Here is a 17,684-nt window from a genome sequence, read left to right on the forward strand (position 1 = left end):
AGAGTTTTGGTGTGCACCATAGAGATTGTATAGAGATTGCAGTAACAAGTTATACACTTCGTGCAGTCTTTCTTTCTGCTCAAAATCTCATGTATAGGAAAAAAATGATTAGCCTAAACTTTCTAACATTTAAAGTTTCTGAACTTTTTTCGTACTCTTAATTCACTGAACTTACTTTTGCTGTTATAAAACACCAGAGCCGAAGCAATTCTATACAATATGCTAATTGGTAGAAGCCAGAAGGAAAAAAATAGCTGACAATTAGATATCTTACTAAAGAGCAAAGGAAACCAATGATTAGTCAAATTCATTATATACAGTAGCATCATCTAGTACTATAATGTCGCAGCATATTAAGTGCTACCTAGCTGCAGTCCAGAAATGAAAATTCTTTACAAGCACCTTCCTAAGCTAGCTAACTCCCTACAGGATAGCTAAATGCTGTAACTTCCAAAATCTGGTTGACAAAATCGACAAAAGAAATGGGCAAACACGCATTCCTTGCATGGCCAGGAAAAAGCATGTTCTACTCGGAACAAAAGAAATGGGCAAACAAGCAAGTTATGAACAGGCAACACAAGCGTGAGCAAGTTAAATTTTAAAGAGCAACTGGCCTGCAGATACCTTCAAGATTTGTAAAAGAAGGTGAACTCTGGAAGGATTTGAGAGCTCCTATGACTTGGTAGAAAGTACACTAGCAGCTGTAAATAGCGCTTCCTTACCAATAGGTAATATTTGCAAGTGCCTGCACATAAATTGTAAAGTATTTCCATGTTAGTTCAAGGTTAGTAACATCATGACAGCTTGCTGAGCAACCATCTACAACTAGCTCTTCAATGGGTGCATACTTCCAAAATCAATTTCTCAAATGAAAAAACCAGAAATACTTGGAAGTTGAAAAAGACATCCGGAACTCTTGACCAGACTATAAGGTCTAGGCTATGATAGAGCTAAAATTGTAAAGGCGAAATATTGACCACCATTCTATCTTTGTTTGTTTTATTATATCATCTATATTGATTAATGAACACATAGTCAATCAATTAACTTACTCTATGCTAAGTATACTATCATATTATAGTTAGTTTTAATACTTTAAAATCATTGATTGATCAAATACACTACTTTATATCTAGTGCCATATCATTTGTCTATTGGCATTAAAAGACTCAACAAGACAGTAGTGAGTATTCATGTCAAAAAAAGTGCAACAATATCATTCCATGCTTCAATCTTAAGATCACATGTAGTTTATAATTAAGCAAACCCAATGGTATATTAAAATAGAGAAACATGTACGTGGAGAATGTAGACTTCAGAAACTTACTCATCTGTTTCCCTGAGCTTGGTGAAGGCTGAAATGATATCGTTGCAAATGCTTACCAGTGGACTACGTCTAGCATCATTTTTTGAATCAGATGCTAATTCATGAAGTTGCTCCTTGGGTATTGACATGCAAGCCTACAGAAAAACATGTTCAAAGAAAGTAATGTCATGTTATATTATGCTTTCAAGCAAACAAAATTATATGCAAAATTTATTTGACAGATTTCTCGTCCTTGTTGGGGAAACTACCACCTCATCCCATATAATCCTATTCCTCAGTTAATCTTTGGCCAAATATTAATCTAAAAGGACCTTCTTCAATAACTAAAAACAAAACAGATTTGCAAACAGTTCAACAAAGATAATATGCCTCCATAATGGATTGGTGGAAGACAGTATAATGACTATAATCACCTGCAGAGCATGAGCTAACATCACTTGAACTGCCTCAGCACCAACTTTCTTAACAATGGCTTTTGTACTGGTGCTATTCAAGAAGCAGTTAAAGAATCCAATAACTGCCGTATCATCTTGTGAGTCATCTAACTTCCTCTTGCGAGTAGATGGCTGCAAACCACAATAAAAACCAATATGTAACAAAGTAAAGAGGATAAAACACTAAATGATTTTAGAATCTTTACAACTAACAACATTTGTTAATGCCAATTACAGCCATGCGTAACCAAATGAAAGGTGAAAAGAATTAAATTCATTGAGCAATAAAGAAAATATTGGTTCAAAGTTGGATACAATGTCTTCACCACCACATGGAAGAAGGTGAAAAAGGATTAGATTCATTGAGCGTTAAGGAGCATTTTGGTCCAACATTGAATGGAATGCTTACACCACCACATGGAAGATCCTTGATAATGTTAATGCTGCTAATTATAACACAGGAAACAAGGAAAAAATGGCTCAGGTAATTCAGAAAAGACATTAAGTCAAGTATGAAGAGACAATGACGTGTGGAAGCAAGAAGAAATACTCCATGACAGGGACTACTTATACCAATCAGGGGCGTGATCAAACTTACAAAGAGTCCCAGGCATACAAGGTTAAAAATAAAAAATAAAAAAAAAATAACTGTTAACTGGAAGTCTTTACGAAGATACATTACTATGCATTTTAAATGCTACCAACATTTTAATTCAGAAATGAGTACTTAGATAAACATATATAATCAAGTATACTGTAGTCAAACTAATAGAAAACTGAGATTGTTTTTGCAGTTTGATGCACTAGTCAGATATAGAGCTTACTTTGACATTGTACTTATGAATGTATTGTGAAACTATTTCCAGCTTCAATATAGGATCATCAAAGGCCTGCGGAAGTTTGCAGAACATACAACGATGTCAGACATTACAAACATGAAAAGGTCATCTCCATTATATTCATGATGATTTCCTAAACAAAATGGCATGAATAAATCAACTGCACTTCTAAACATGAAACGAAAAAAACAAAAAAAAAAATGTCATAAAACATTAAAACACCATTTCAAAATAATTCTAAGAGCAAAAACCTAAAATCAAAATATGAGCAATCAGCAGGAGCAGCACCACTGAGTCAATTGGGAGTAAGAATTTGTACTTCTAGAAACTATACCTGAAGAAATGGAGAAAGCAGGTCTTTGTCATAAAAGAGTTCATCCATTATCAATTCAACCATAGGAGTTCTGCAATCATGCCAGAACATAACTAAGGTTTTAACTTTATAAAAAATAATACCAGACAGACACCAGAGAATGCAGAGCAAAGGCATGTTAGAAGAAACCAGTCGTGCACAAACTACATTCATAGGTTATTCGGTATTGTTTTAATAATGGAAACAGAAAGAAGGGAACAAAAAGAAGGGAAAAGATAGTAAAAATAAATTATAAGGAAGGAACATGAACAGTTTAGAATCTTCTTTTTTTCAATCACTTCCTTTCTTTTCCTATAAATCTCATATGAATTTAAGAGACAAATATATAGTATTGTTGATGAATTGGGATGTGCCTTACTACAGCAATATGACTTGATACTGGGAACAAATAATGAGCAATACGCCAACATTTCATAATAGGATAGGGGATACCTTACACCATCTGCTCTTGTAGTGAGGCTTTGCGCATCTGCTTTCTTCTTTGACAAATCAAGATTTATCATCTGGAAGCAACAACCATCACAGTTTATAAGGGTTGAAATAAAGTTGTCGTGTAACCTCTCTCTCATATAATGATGTTACGGTGTATAAGCATACCAGTTTAAGAAGTTTCTCTACAGCTTTAAGAGTACACTTCTCTACCTCCGGTAAAGAAAGAGCTAAAGCTGAATCATTATTGTTATGCATATCATCTGAAGAGCTTTTGGTAGTTCCAGAATTACTGTTTGTTGGAGTCCGAGCAAGGAACAAATTACATAGAACAAAGAAGGTATCCTTTGCCACGTCTTTGTAATTAATTCGCCTTGACCCCTGTCACAAAATCCACTATGAATGTCCCTTGTGCAAAAATGGTTGTTTAAACTACAGAGTAATTCAGTGGACGGAAAACGGATTCTTAGCTAACAAAAACAAAAAAAAAAAAAAAATCATAGTCTTTAAATCAAAAAAACATACCAGAAACTTGTTAAGCAAGGAGTCTTTAAGAGAAATCCAATTTGAGTTCTCTGAGACAAAAAAAATTAAAGCTAGTCAATACACCAAGAAAAGAAAAAAAAAAAACCTACACACTTTGAAAAGCAAGTAACATAGACAGTTTCTGAATTACCTAGAAAGTCACGGTTACGAGGTAAAAAGTCTGCCTCAAAAATATAGATTAGGTATTGCAACATATACATCTTCGCCAGGAGCTCTAACTGTAACATAAAATTTATTCATAATATTTATTCATAATACAATGATATTAATAAAGATAAATTAATTCAATAGCTGCAAATGATATCACTTGGGTCTTGAAATCCAAAATAATTATAATAGCTAAATTTACATAACTTTCTATCCTTGGAGTGAGATAGCAACAGTATACCTTTGTTTCTGATGATTCTATTCCTTCAGCCTCTTCATTGAGACTTTCTAACAGAAGCTTAAATCCCTGAAATACCAATCAAAAATGAGATTATAATCCTTATGCTAAATTATTTTGAGGGGCTTATGACTGAGAAGTGAGGAGAACAACTTGGTTGTTGGTGAGGATGTGAAAAACCTAAGCTACGTTGTGAAAAGCAAACAATATATAAAGAAAATAGATAATTTCTCATATGTTAACAAAACCCAAAATTACATGATAAAGCAATTATGAAAGCTTAATCTTCTTCCTCCCTTCCCTCCATTCCCCTCAAATCGTCAATAAACAACAGTTACAACTTACAAATCAAATTACCTTATAGGCATTCAAGGCATGGAACAATGTAGAAACTATGACACATATTGTATTCCTTAAAAAAGTATGCGACATCTAAGAAAATACTCCCTACACGAAAACAGTTGCCACATCAGACCAACACCATGTGGATTATAATATCATGGTTTCAAAACTATGACCATGACCATTAAGCTAATAATAGATAAACCATTCACGCACTCTCCCCTTTGCTCAATTTACATGAGGACATTTTGGCAAGTCCGATTTTAAAGCATTGCGCTTTAATGGAGGTGACAACTATTCCAAACATTCCAAAAACTAATATCCATGACTATGAGACCATGACCATTAGTTTAAAACAACAGAAAAGTTATCGAGGCAAAGGATAAGAAAATTACAGCCATTTGCAATTACCATAAATAAACACACAAAAAATAGGATAATGTAACTCACAGAAGGACTAATAGGTTCTTTAAACCCTTTACTCACTACACTCCTGTCACTCGAAGCCATGTCAGAGCCAACAGCAAACGGCAACCAAGCCTATAAACACAATATAAAAGTACAAACCACATTTCAAAACCAAAGCACCGAGTACCAAATTTACTCAAAATTGGAAATCAACAACCCCATAATACCTCTTCAAATACAATTAGCTTAGCAGATTTGCTAGAAGGCGCTTCCTTAACATCCTCATTCGATAAATAAACCCGAGGAAAGTGCTACACATTACATAATCAAACATAAGAATTCCCATGATTGTATAACTATACACTCACTTAAATAGTTAAATCAATCAAATTTAGCAAGTTATACCTTCTCTAATTCACAAAGAAGCTGATAACTAGCAACTACAAGTTCCAAAGACTTCGCTTCCCTCATAATCTCAAAAATCGCCTCCATCATTTTACTAGAATATTTACCAATAATTAAAATTTGGACAACAAAATACAAAAATCATCAAATATACATAAATTAACACCAAATTTAATCAGAAAATTACTTGGTAGGAGGAGTTCCATTTTCAGGAACAATCGAAGCAAAACGAACCGCCTCCAGAAACGCCAAACCTAGGGTTTCAAATCACCAATTTTCGAAATTCAAACAAAATCCAAAAAAAAAATCAAAAAAATTTAAGAAAAAGGAAACTTACGATCATCATGAACATGAGAAGAATCATGCGCGCAAAAAGATTCAAGAATAGCCATGGCATTCTCTTCCATTCCTCTGTTAGTAATAGTTGCTCTTCTTCTGAATTTCTCCATTTTTAGAGCTTTGATTTTCTCTCTCCTCTTTCGATGAAATTGGGGATGGAAAATTGGAAACCCTAATTTTGTGGAAATTGGAAAATGTAAGCTTCGTTGGGAAGATTGAGTAGTGGGAGTGTTGTCGTTTGGTTGATGTTCCCGCCAATTTTATAGTTAGGAAAGAAAAAAAAAAGAAGGAAAGAAAAAAGGATTTTCCGTTGCCGGGACTTGAACCCGGGTCTCTCGGGTGAGAGCCGAGTATCCTGACCAACTAGACTACAACGGATTTGTTGATTATAATGGATGTGGAAAGAATTGTATACCTTTTTTAACTTTATTTGTGAGATACTCATATACTTCCTTCGTTTTTTTATTATTGCACCATAGGGGTTGGGTACAAATATTTTGATAGTGGAAAAAAGTAAGAGAGAGAAAGATAAAAATACAAAATTGCCCATGTGATATATTGATAAACTAAAAAGTAAGTATGAAAAAGCAAGGGTATGTTGGGTATTTGTAGTGTGAACACAAATAATTTTTTTTCCTAAAGAGGAAATGGTGCAATATTTGTGAAACTTCCTAAAAAGACAAGTGGTGCAATAATAAAATAACGGATGAAGTATAATAATTTAAACTTGCAACTGAATAATTAGCCCATTTCTAGTGAAGGTATTCTAATGTCGGACTTCTGATTTGATAATGAGTAGTGTTAAATTTCGAAACAATATGAAATGGGTCTGGGCAACCCAAACAAGGAGGAGGAGAGTTAGTCCACAAACAAAGATTAGGAGCTTCCATAACCAATTGGCAATAATAGGAGTAACTCCTCTACCTTATAAAGTGGAACCACCTCTCCTCTTTCTCCAATGTGGGACACTCACAAGTGGACTACAATGAGTTTCATTAAGTAGCTAATTATTTTGGTAATTAGCTTGTCTATTATTAAATTCACTATGTTAATGGTTGGGTCCAATTTCGTTTAACTATTTTAAATACAATATTGGACATATCCAATAACTAGAGAGAAAATCGAGCATCAAAAACAAATTAAAAATAAAAAAATTAATGGGTATATGTATAAAATCTCATTACATGTGCCCGTCAAAAAAAAAATCCCATTATTACATGTGCGAACTACAATCTTTCCTCATTTCCCCATGTTTTCTTCCTCTTTTCAAATGAATGTTTCCCATTTTTTCCATAGCTTGAGCAAATGCTTTGAAAAACTTCTGTTTATCCTTGGATAGACTTTGTACAATAGGCTTAGTTCTTGGATCTAAGTATAAGGCTTGGTCCGTTATCAAAATTCCCATATTTTTCTCTAGATTTCCATAATATGCATGATCAAATGTATAAGGTGTGGTAACATCAAATGGAACCACAATATCTTCATTTCCACCATGATGTGGGCAATACATTCTCAAAGCTTGCAACAACTTCGGATCAATGTTTGGTTGTGGTTGTTTAGTACCTTTGTAATTATATATTCGATTGATAATGTACTTGCAATGTGAATACCCTATTGTATGTGCACCTGACACATAGACAAATATAAATTTAAATTTTAAAATTGAGGTATCAAAGTAAAGCAATATGAAAATTAAAAGCGGAAAATGGAGATAGATTAATTACACCTTGTATAATATATAGAATATATGATCCGCCACTAACCTGAAAGAACAACGAGATCCTCCATATTTAGCCCTTTTGAGTTGAATAGCTTCAAGAGCTCATCAACGGTGGCATTAGTGTGAGGAATGTTAGAAGGCACACGCGATGCTTTTGATATCTTTCCATCCCATTTTCCCTTCTTCACTTCATAATAAGGACCTCCTGCCTGTAATCATTCATACGATAATTCAATAACAATTATTTATTGGCGGAAAAACGGGTCATACAATTATTCAATTCCTTACCACCTTCAAAACAATTGTCACATGTAGGTATAATCCATCTAAAAACTTATAGTTGATAATGTAAAGCATGTCAATATATATATACACACACGTATGTGATTAACATATGAGTATAAATATTCATAATATACCCTTAGAATTTTTTTCTTCTTATACTTAGAATATAATCTGAAGATGGTAAAAATTAGGATTTTTTAAAAAAAAATTTAATCATCCAAAATCTAGATTAATTTTGTCAAAAATTTCATTAGTTATTGTCTTTGTAAATTGTTCAAATAATATTAATTGACCACTACATATTGTCCATATATTAATTCCCACTATTGGGCTATTGGGTAGTTTAACATCTTGTTTTTTACAAGTCTCCAACTGCAGTGTTCTGTACATAGCTCAAAGCACCACAATTTGACCTTGCAGTTTGTGCAGCTTTTGACTCCCAACTAATGAAGTATTATGATTTGCCCCATAATAATTTGAGGAAACATACATATTATATGGTCTCATCATGCACTAATTATTACAATATAATTTGTCCTACTTGCTAAGAAATCTAGAAAGATTTTTCATTGTCACGGGTTAATTTTGGTTTTTTCTTCGAAATAAGAAAAAGGTTGATCTGATTTTGTCGTTTGATTTCAGTTTAAGAGCCTCTTCTCCAAGATAATACAATAAACCAAATTAGAGTATTTGTTTAATCTTAACTTGAATTTGTTTTCTTGTGCAAAAGTTGGCATGGATATGTTTTGTAATTGTCTTAGTTTGGCTTTGAGTTGCACTATTTTCTTGTCCTTCTCAAGTTATAACAAATTAAAAATGACGAGTCGTCCTATCATTAACAACTTAAATGAGGTATACGTGAAGATGAATAGGTGATCTGAAGTCAAATCGCGTATAATCAACAATTGACCTAGCCTAATCAGATCATATGTATTCAATTAAATTATTGGAGTGAATTTAAAGATAAAATAGTTAAAAAAAAAAAACATTTCGATTCTTATAGTTATCTTTTCCAAGGTTCAAATCCATTTTCGGTTAGAAAAGGCTACCCATACAAAGACAAAGTCCGAAATTCGGCTTGAGTGTAATTACTATTATAATTCTCAGCTTTTAAGGATGAATAATTTTGTCAATACACGTTTATATAGTCTTGCTCCTAGAAATTTTTATGTACAAAAATTTGACACATTAGTTTTCAAGTAGGTAAAAGAAATAAGATTAGGACAACTTACCAAATGAACATAATCCCTAGTTGAGATTGTAAGAATGTCTGTACAAGATACAACTCCGAGACATTTGCCCTCTACTAGAGCTTTGGCTTTGTTGATACCTTCGAATGCTTCAATAGGTAAATTCTTGTTTTGTGATGCATCTCTTTCGGCTAATTCTTTGCTTCCTAGCTTAGACGATATCAATATTGATGCATCACATCCCTAGACCAAAAAAAAAAAAAAAGAGGGTATGTCACCATAATTAATCACGAAAAAGGACATAACCTATTTTGATAATTCCTAAGTATGTATTAGAATTAAACAAGGAAAGAACATAACATGTTATAATAATTCTCAACTGTTATATATAACAAAACTCTAGTGATCGATTGTTCAACTTATGTTTATTACTTTTAGATCAAATTATTATATTGTGGTTTGAATTCGCCGATAATAAGATTTAACAGTAACACATTTTTGAGGGGGGGGGGGGTAAGAAGGGTGGGGGGTTTATTTAGATGATCAAAGGGGTGAGTAAGATTGTCGATTTGTCATGGACCTTTTGGTCTTTCTAAAAGCCTAAATAATATTCTTACTTTCTACCTTTTAAGGACACCATTGTTTTTTTTATGTTCGTGTAATTATACACGCTAGAGTTGCATCACATTACACTTTACTGTGTGCAACAACTAGTCAATTTTCCATTAACAAGAACGCATAAATTTCCATCCTTTTCAATAATTATTATTTTCCCTTTTGGTGCAATACACTATACTCATTAGTGTACCATCATAAATTCTTAACATGCATTGGTCCTTCCCTCAAACTAACAGAACTAACCCGAAATCATTGGACCATCATCATCATATCATGTATTTACTACCTACGCTACAAAATACCCTAGACACTTACTCCAATTTGCACAAGAACTAATTAAATTAAGACACTAACAAAGAGAGTGTAAAGGTGAAACAACAAGTGGAAAAATGAGCGACTGTTAATTATTTATGGAGTAACAATATTAGGTCCTATTCTTTTGAGCTTTTGAGTAAGCTAAAAGGAGCTGAACAGAGTATACCACAACAGTTCAAAAGGACAGAAGGTCAAATCTTAACAGAACAGAGCATATCACATCAGTTCAAAAGGATAGAAGGTCAAATCTTATACGGTACAAAAATATTACAAGAGAATGAATTGTGGTGGGTGAGTGAGGGTTATATGGTAAAATTTTCTTGCAATAAATGGAACAAAATAAAAATATAAAAACATTAAAGAATTGTAACAAAATATTAAATAAATAAAAAACATTTAAGAAAGAACTATTAGCAATGGATGAAGTATAATATATCTTATATCAAATTCAAGAAATCCATTTTATATCAAATTCAAATTCATTTTATACATACCGAAATGGTTAATTAAGTAATGAACATATTCAAAAAAATCATATATCCATTTTTGTTTTTTGAGAGCACGTAAACAAATAGCAAATTGTTATAGATATGAATTACATATGTGCTTTAAAATAGTGAAAGTGTAAAAACGAATTTGTAATTAAGACTCTAATCAAGGAGCCTAGTGTACTAGTAATTTTTGGGATTAAAATTATAATTAAAGAAGAATAGTTTGGAAAGTATATGATACATTAAAAGTATATTACACTACATTAATTGTTACTATTCATATAACAATTGTATCATAATCATTAAGTAGCCCTCAACCTACGTATATGTGTTTATAACATAAAGTTACAATAATTAGATAGATAATGTAATGTTATGCATGAATATAATGTACCTCAACAAAGCAATCATGGAAGAAAAGCCGAATAGTAGCGGAAGCAATAGCGGGAGCAGCTTTAAATTGCTCCGACGTGACGGAAGCCACAAGCTTCTCCACCTCAGGGCACGTCTTGGCGTAGTAATCTATCGATAGCTTCCGATGGTGGCCGTGAGTGGCGTTTTTAGCGGCTTTGATCACCGGTGGTGGCGGACCGCTTACGATAGAATGTGAGGTGGTTATGGTGGTCAAGAGAATAATAAGGATGGTACATAGTGTAGGGGTAACGTAGGAGGTAAAAGAAGAAGAAGAAGAAGAAGAAGAAGAAGAAGAAGAAGAAGAAGAAGAAGAAGAAGAAGAAGAAGAAGAAGAAGAAGGAGAAGAAGAAGAAAAAAGAGAGGACATGTTTTGTTTAGGAATTAGGATATGGGTAGCTTAAGGACAAAGTGAAAAGTGTATGTCCAGGAGTCATTTTGTGTGCACTGTGCAGAAAGAATATATGGAAAAATATTTTAAGGACCACTTATGAACGAAAATTTTAACTTATGGTGTAGGATAGTCGACTTATTGTATGGATTATTATATTACAAAGGAATCCGTATAATATAATTGTCCCGTTAAAAAAAAAAGTATAGTATAATAGTATTTGTAAAATAATACTGTATATAGAATGTTAATGTTGAATTTTGTTATAAGAAGTAAGATAAATATCAATTTATTAATTAAATATGGTTATAATTATGTAACTTTAGTATTAACATTAACATTACCCCAACATTTTGCAGAAACTCGATCTGTTAATCTAAGAAAGGATAAGTGGATTAAATAAATGGAGACTATTTTCAAGTGTATGGCCTTAAATTGCAATGATTATCTATATCACTTTGATAGTTTGATGGTAAATATCAATATTTGTATAAAGGAGCACCTTTTTGTAATCAATTAAACGATTTTCTACCTCCGTTTCTTCCTAGAAGTTGAAGTTATAGAACTAAAGTTTAATTTACTTCCAACAAATTAAAGTAATCACTTTTTGTTTGAAAGTATGTAATTCAAAACTAGATAATGTGGATTTTATAAATTCATGGAATAGGTTAATAGGATTTGTTCTCTTCAGCTTAATTTCAGTTCAGTTCAGCTCCAAACGGTTCAGTTCAGTTCAGCTCAACTCCTAATTTCCTTCACTCATATACAATTTATCAGATCAGCTCAATTAATTTAGTTCAGTTCAGTTCATTTTATCTCAATTCAGTAAATCATAACAGGTCCTTCTTAATAGAAGTGTTTAATTTTATAAATAATAATGTAGTAAGTTGAAGAAAAATGTACAATAAAAAAACAGGTATAAATTTGGTGTACTTGATGGTATAGCGCATTTGCGCAACAGAAAGCAATGTAGTGGGATTAGCACTGTCAAAACGGTTTGACAGTTCGGGTTCGGTTCGGATTGAAATCGGTTCGGTATTAAATCTGGTCGGTTTGAAATCGGTTTAAATGTATCACGGGTCGGTTTCAGCTCGGTTTAAATAGTTATCGGTTCGATTCGATTTCGGTTTATTCTTGAGCGGTTTTAATTCGGTTCGGTTGTAAACTGTTCGGGAAGTAAACGGTTCGGTACGGCCGGGTTGCGGTTTGTTAACGATTCGGTGTTAACGGTTTTTATACCGGTTCAAACAGTTTCGGGTTGAAAACGGTTTCGAGTTAGAAACGGTTCAGTTCTTTTTCGGTTCAGTTTTATTTTGGTTCGGTTTGTTAACGGGTTTGCTTTTTATTCGATTTAACGTTATTTGGATCAGTTCCATTTCACGTTTACTAAATTATGGTTCAGAATGGTTTTTTATTTCAAAAAGTCGGTTTTTAATCGGGTCGTTTGGATTCGGGTAGTTAAACAATGGTTTGAAATTTCATAGTACTTGCTAACTAACCTTTTGTTGGTTAACAAGTTTTATATCAAGCCGAGACTTCATCACTTCATATTTAGGCATTAGGCCCATTATATTATATACAAATTCTCATCGATTTTAAAAATACATATCATGTTATTTTCAAGTTTAGTCATATTGATGTTACTAGTTTATTACGAAGTAACTTAGATTATAAAAGTTTAGTGTATTAATGAATTATTATTGTTTTACTATCACATTATTAGCTGCTTCTTATTCATTCATCTAATTGATGTGTCATAATCATGATTTGATGAGTTATTGTGAGATCGAAATTACAGTTTCATTTATAGACAGTTCGGTTTATAAACGGTTCGGTGCAAACGGGTTGCAGTTTGTTAACGGTTCGGTGTAAACGGTTTTTACCTCGGTTCAAACGGTTTTGGGTTGGAAACGGTTTCGGGTTAGAAACGGTTCGGCTCTTTTTCGGTTCGGTTTGATTTCAGTTCGGTTTAAAACTGGTTCGGTTTGTTAACGGGTTCGGTTCTTATACGGTTTGACATTATTCGAATCAGTTCGGTTTCGGTTTTACTTAAATACGGTTCGGGTCGGTTTTTGGTTTTACAAAATCGATTTTTTATCGGTTCGGTTCTTATTTAGGTCGGTTGGTTTCGAATAGTTAAACGGTTTCGGCTTGAAATTTGACAGCACTAAATGGGATCCATAGGGGAATCAACTTCAAGCTTCAACACCTACCCGTGAATGCCACAAAAGTAACTAGGTACTCCGTACTATTTTAAAAGATCAAGCTTCAACACCTACCCGTGAATGCCACAAAAGTAACTAGGTACTCCGTACTATTTTAAAAGATCCTATCAAGTACGTTACTTAAATTCTTGCAGTTACTTTTTTCAAGATGTTATGTTATTATTTAGTTTGTTCGTTAAAGCTTAACCTAACAAAATTTATAATACCGCTATTTCATATTATTTGGAAAAATGTCTAATCATTGTAAATAATATAAAACGAATATAGTAAATAATTAGAGGTTATGTATGTACTAAACAATTCATTACTTATTGATATAACTCTTTTTTTTTTTTTTTTTTTTTTGGTTTGATTCTATAAATGTTCTATAATTGAAGGTCACCGCAAATTGTATTATAGTCTGACCGGGCAAATAACAAATTAACAATACAATGAGCTATGTTGAAAGTTTTGTACAAGATATGTATTACATGCTTATATAAATACTCACATCGTGGTATGTTTTTTCATCTAATATATTCAATTACTTTGTATTTAAACTCATTTATATTTAAGTGAACTTATTTGAGCATACTAAACCTTATTACTCAGTATAATTTTTAGTCAACTTAAATAGCTCTAATTAATATTTATCATGATTCACCTACCTTATCTAATTGACTAATTAGTATATATACTTCTTTTCTTCTTCTTGAGATGATCAAATGAAGTTCATAGAGCTTTAAACTTTTTCACGGGTATTTGTAGAGTTATTGATAGTCAATGATTCTCATCAAGAAACATAATAATTAGATTGTCGCTTATTAGATGAGCTAAATTTTATAACTTTTCCATCTTCTATTATTGTCCTTTAATTTTTGTCTTCATTCTCCCACATCCTCTTGTGAATCAATACTAATGCTCACATAACCCAACTAATTACAAGTATTATTAACTAGTACTCCCTCCGTTTTTAAATAATTGCTCCAATTCTATTTTTTGTACTATTTATTTGTCATACTTTGACTAATGTTTGTGATTTCTACATAAGAAAAAATATAATCTTGTGGGTACTTGTCAGAATCATCTCAATGAATAGATTATTAATTTTCAATTGTTAGAATTTATACTTATTGATAATTAAATATATTAGTGATCAAATATTAGCATCGGCATACGTACTGCCCAAGAGAAATAGAGCAAGTATTTAAAAACGAAGGGAGTACTCCGATAGTTGTTTATTTAATTTGCTATTATGCTAAACATTGAAGCATAGACAGAGAATTTTAGGTGAAATAAACATTAAACAACTACTACTCGTACTAGTTATTTTAGGCTAAGCATAGATATTGAACCATAGACAAAGAATTTTAGGTCTAAAGAAGAATAAGAATTTTATTTTGTGACAGAATTTTAGGTCAAAAGAAAGAAAAGAATTTTATTTTGAGACAGAAAATTTTAGGTCAAAAGAAGGATAAGAATTTTATTTTGAGATAGAGAAAGTACTACCCAAGCTACTTAATTGAAGCATAATACAATATGAATTTCAAACATAAACATATTTGTTTTTTTTTTTTGGAAAACATATTTGTTTTTTAAAGTAAGCTTCTTCGACACCTTAAATAGCATACTTTCTCAATTTCATAATAATCGCAACACGTTGACTTTTGCACTATTCATATGCTTACTTTTTTATTTCTTAATAATATATAACTACAAATATTAATGGTCAAAGTTATGCATTGACATGTGTGTCAGTCAAAATACTGCGAACTTGCAATTATTATAAAACGGATAGAGTAAGTAACTATTTATCATGAAGGTAAGAGAGGAAGTACTTTAAATTTACACCAATTATTTAAGTACTTTAATCCCTCACTAATTCACTATTCATTTCATTTCTTCTTAGTTTGTCACTCTTTGAGTCTTTTCCCCCCTTGAAAACGAAAACTCGACCATAATTAGAGAAATATACTAGTATGAATATATGGCTGCGTTATTTACTGAGAATTTATGATGTGCAATTGTGCATAAATTCTACGAGTAAGGTGTAACCGTGTAAGGTCCCAGTTCAAATTGCATATGGTCTCAACTATTGCTTTACTTCGTATTTTACGTAACAAGTGGCCAGCTTTTTGCTCACCATTTCTTCCAATTTTTTTCTCTACTTTTTTCTTTTATCAACTTTTAGTCATTTGACCTTTTATAATGAAAATAAACAAAAACAAAAAAAAAATTAGAAGAAGAAATTTTAGTTGAGAAAGTTGAGTTTACTTCCCAAACAATATAGTGGAATCCTACTCGTATTCATAATCCTAAAAACAACACTTCATTCGACTTACAAAGCAATTTCACTTGAAAAATACTTTAATTTGTAACATTTTGTATTTCTAAGTTTAATCAAACAAGTGTATAATGATTATTGACGTCGAAACATTCGTTATTATTTCTTATGTTTCCAGTTAGAAAACAATTGTAATAAAAGTATGATAGATTACCTCCTCATCAAAAAGAATGATTAAAGTTGAGGAAAAAAACATAGAATTAAGTTACATTGATACAAACTAGGACTTTAATATCATGTTTTCAAGGTAATTGCAAAATTTGATAAATAATTGTGAAAATTATGTTGAATTGAATGCATCCATGCAAGAAGAGATGTGGGGATAGGAGAGCATGCCTTAATGAATGAGATAATTTAAAGGCGTAGGACCATCATTCACTTCATATAGCAATATTGTTTTAATAAACCTGTTCAAATAGTAAAAGTAGCCTGAACATACACTATGACTCGAATCTTCTTCCTTAACAAAATAACAAGTTGTGGTTGCCCTCATTCTCTCTGACCATTGAGGGTAGTCACCCCTGTCATCCCTTTCCTAGTTTTTATTTATTACTTCCAAACTTTCAATCTTATTAGTTGGTCAACTCAACCAGAAAATTAAGGGTCTATTGTCATACAATTATTTTCAGTTCAGTTCAGTTTAGCTCTAATAAGTTCAGTTCAGCTTTAATAAGTTCAGTTCAGCTCAAATCCTAATTTCCTTCTCTTATAAAATATTCATTTCAGTTCAGTTCGGCTCTAATAAGTTATGTTTAGTTCAGTTCAGCTCAGTTCAGTCAATGAGAACAAACCCTAAATTGATGTTTGAGGTTCAAAAATATGTTTTATACTCTATCACTCTCCCTTACTCGAGAGGCTCTTTGAGCTTAAAATGTGGATGCAACACAGGCCCATCCATATATACCTGGCGCAAATTAATTCCACTTTTGGTGAGCTGTCCAATTACATTTTGCAACTTGCATTTAGGAAATTACACATGTACCCCTCAACTAGTACATGAAAAGACGTATGTACCCCTCCACCGGTACTTGAAAAGACGATTATACCCCCATGTTTACCTGGGGAATTAACTGGGCACAACTCGAATTTATTTACTACAATAATTGTGATTTGTCCCACAATAATTGGCACAATCAAACTTGACATGTATGCCACTGCAATTGTTTGGCTTTAAATTTATATATATAATTAAATATTAGTATTAAAAATATAAAAGAAATTGACGGTATAAAACAACTTCGTATATATTAATACCTATATAACAACTTATTTCATAATATTTTTAATACGTTAATAAAGAGTATGTTCAAGATTAATAAAGTTTGTAGTAATGATTAAATATTGTCAAATATGTCAATTATTTGGAGATACAATGAGTGGACATTACATTGAAACAAATTTAGATTAAATTTTTTTATATAAGTTCATAAAATAAAGGAAAATTTGACTTTTACCACCAAAAAAAATCAAAAAATTATTTTTTACCACCAAATAAAAAATAAAAAATTATTTTTTACCACTTGTCGTCAAAAATCTAACGGAATTTTTAAAATTCTTCGATTTTCGTGTCAAACACATGTTCTCTAGAGGTTTTGTGGGGCATTTTGGCCCTACGAGTTCAATTTGAAGTCAGAATTGATATAAAATGATCGAAAATGTCTCATTTTGCGTTTTAAAAAATATCTCAATTTGCGTAAACACGTAAAACGAGATATTTCCGATCATTTTTTGTCAATTCTGACCTCAAATTGGATTCATAGGGCCAAAATAGCCCACTAAACCTATAAAAAGCATGTTTTGCGCACAAAATTCGAAGAAATTTTTTTAAAACCGTTAGATTTAACGGTTTTCTTGACGTTAGGTGGTAAAAAATAATTTTTAGAACTTT

General features: G+C 32.0%; 2 protein-coding genes and 1 non-coding gene across 3 annotated transcripts; all 3 read right to left on the minus strand.

Moving 5' to 3' along the window:
- Window positions 1-243: 243 nt before the first annotated feature.
- LOC110693715 (negative regulator of systemic acquired resistance SNI1-like) lies at window positions 244-6,321 on the minus strand. The gene is made up of 15 exons (XM_021870888.1): window positions 5,826-6,321; window positions 5,676-5,742; window positions 5,489-5,582; window positions 5,311-5,394; window positions 5,126-5,215; window positions 4,337-4,402; window positions 4,079-4,166; window positions 3,928-3,977; window positions 3,571-3,783; window positions 3,406-3,476; window positions 2,935-3,004; window positions 2,586-2,651; window positions 1,741-1,893; window positions 1,328-1,461; window positions 244-745 (listed from the first exon to the last, which is right to left on the minus strand). Exons 1-15 carry the CDS (start codon window positions 5,935-5,937, stop codon window positions 673-675), a joined length of 1,431 nt encoding a protein of 476 aa, XP_021726580.1. The 5' UTR covers window positions 5,938-6,321; the 3' UTR covers window positions 244-672.
- TRNAE-CUC lies at window positions 6,133-6,205 on the minus strand. Its single transcript has one exon. It is a non-coding gene; the product is annotated as a tRNA-Glu (tRNA).
- A 449-nt stretch (window positions 6,322-6,770) lies between the features above and the next one.
- LOC110693717 (peroxidase 19-like) lies at window positions 6,771-11,349 on the minus strand. The gene is made up of 4 exons (XM_021870891.1): window positions 10,841-11,349; window positions 9,065-9,265; window positions 7,591-7,756; window positions 6,771-7,453 (listed from the first exon to the last, which is right to left on the minus strand). Exons 1-4 carry the CDS (start codon window positions 11,225-11,227, stop codon window positions 7,041-7,043), a joined length of 1,167 nt encoding a protein of 388 aa, XP_021726583.1. The 5' UTR covers window positions 11,228-11,349; the 3' UTR covers window positions 6,771-7,040.
- Between the last annotated feature and the right edge of the window lie 6,335 nt (window positions 11,350-17,684).

This window comes from Chenopodium quinoa, unplaced genomic scaffold (assembly GCF_001683475.1).
Source record: "Chenopodium quinoa cultivar QQ74 unplaced genomic scaffold, ASM168347v1, whole genome shotgun sequence".
NCBI lineage: Eukaryota > Viridiplantae > Streptophyta > Magnoliopsida > Caryophyllales > Amaranthaceae > Chenopodium > Chenopodium quinoa.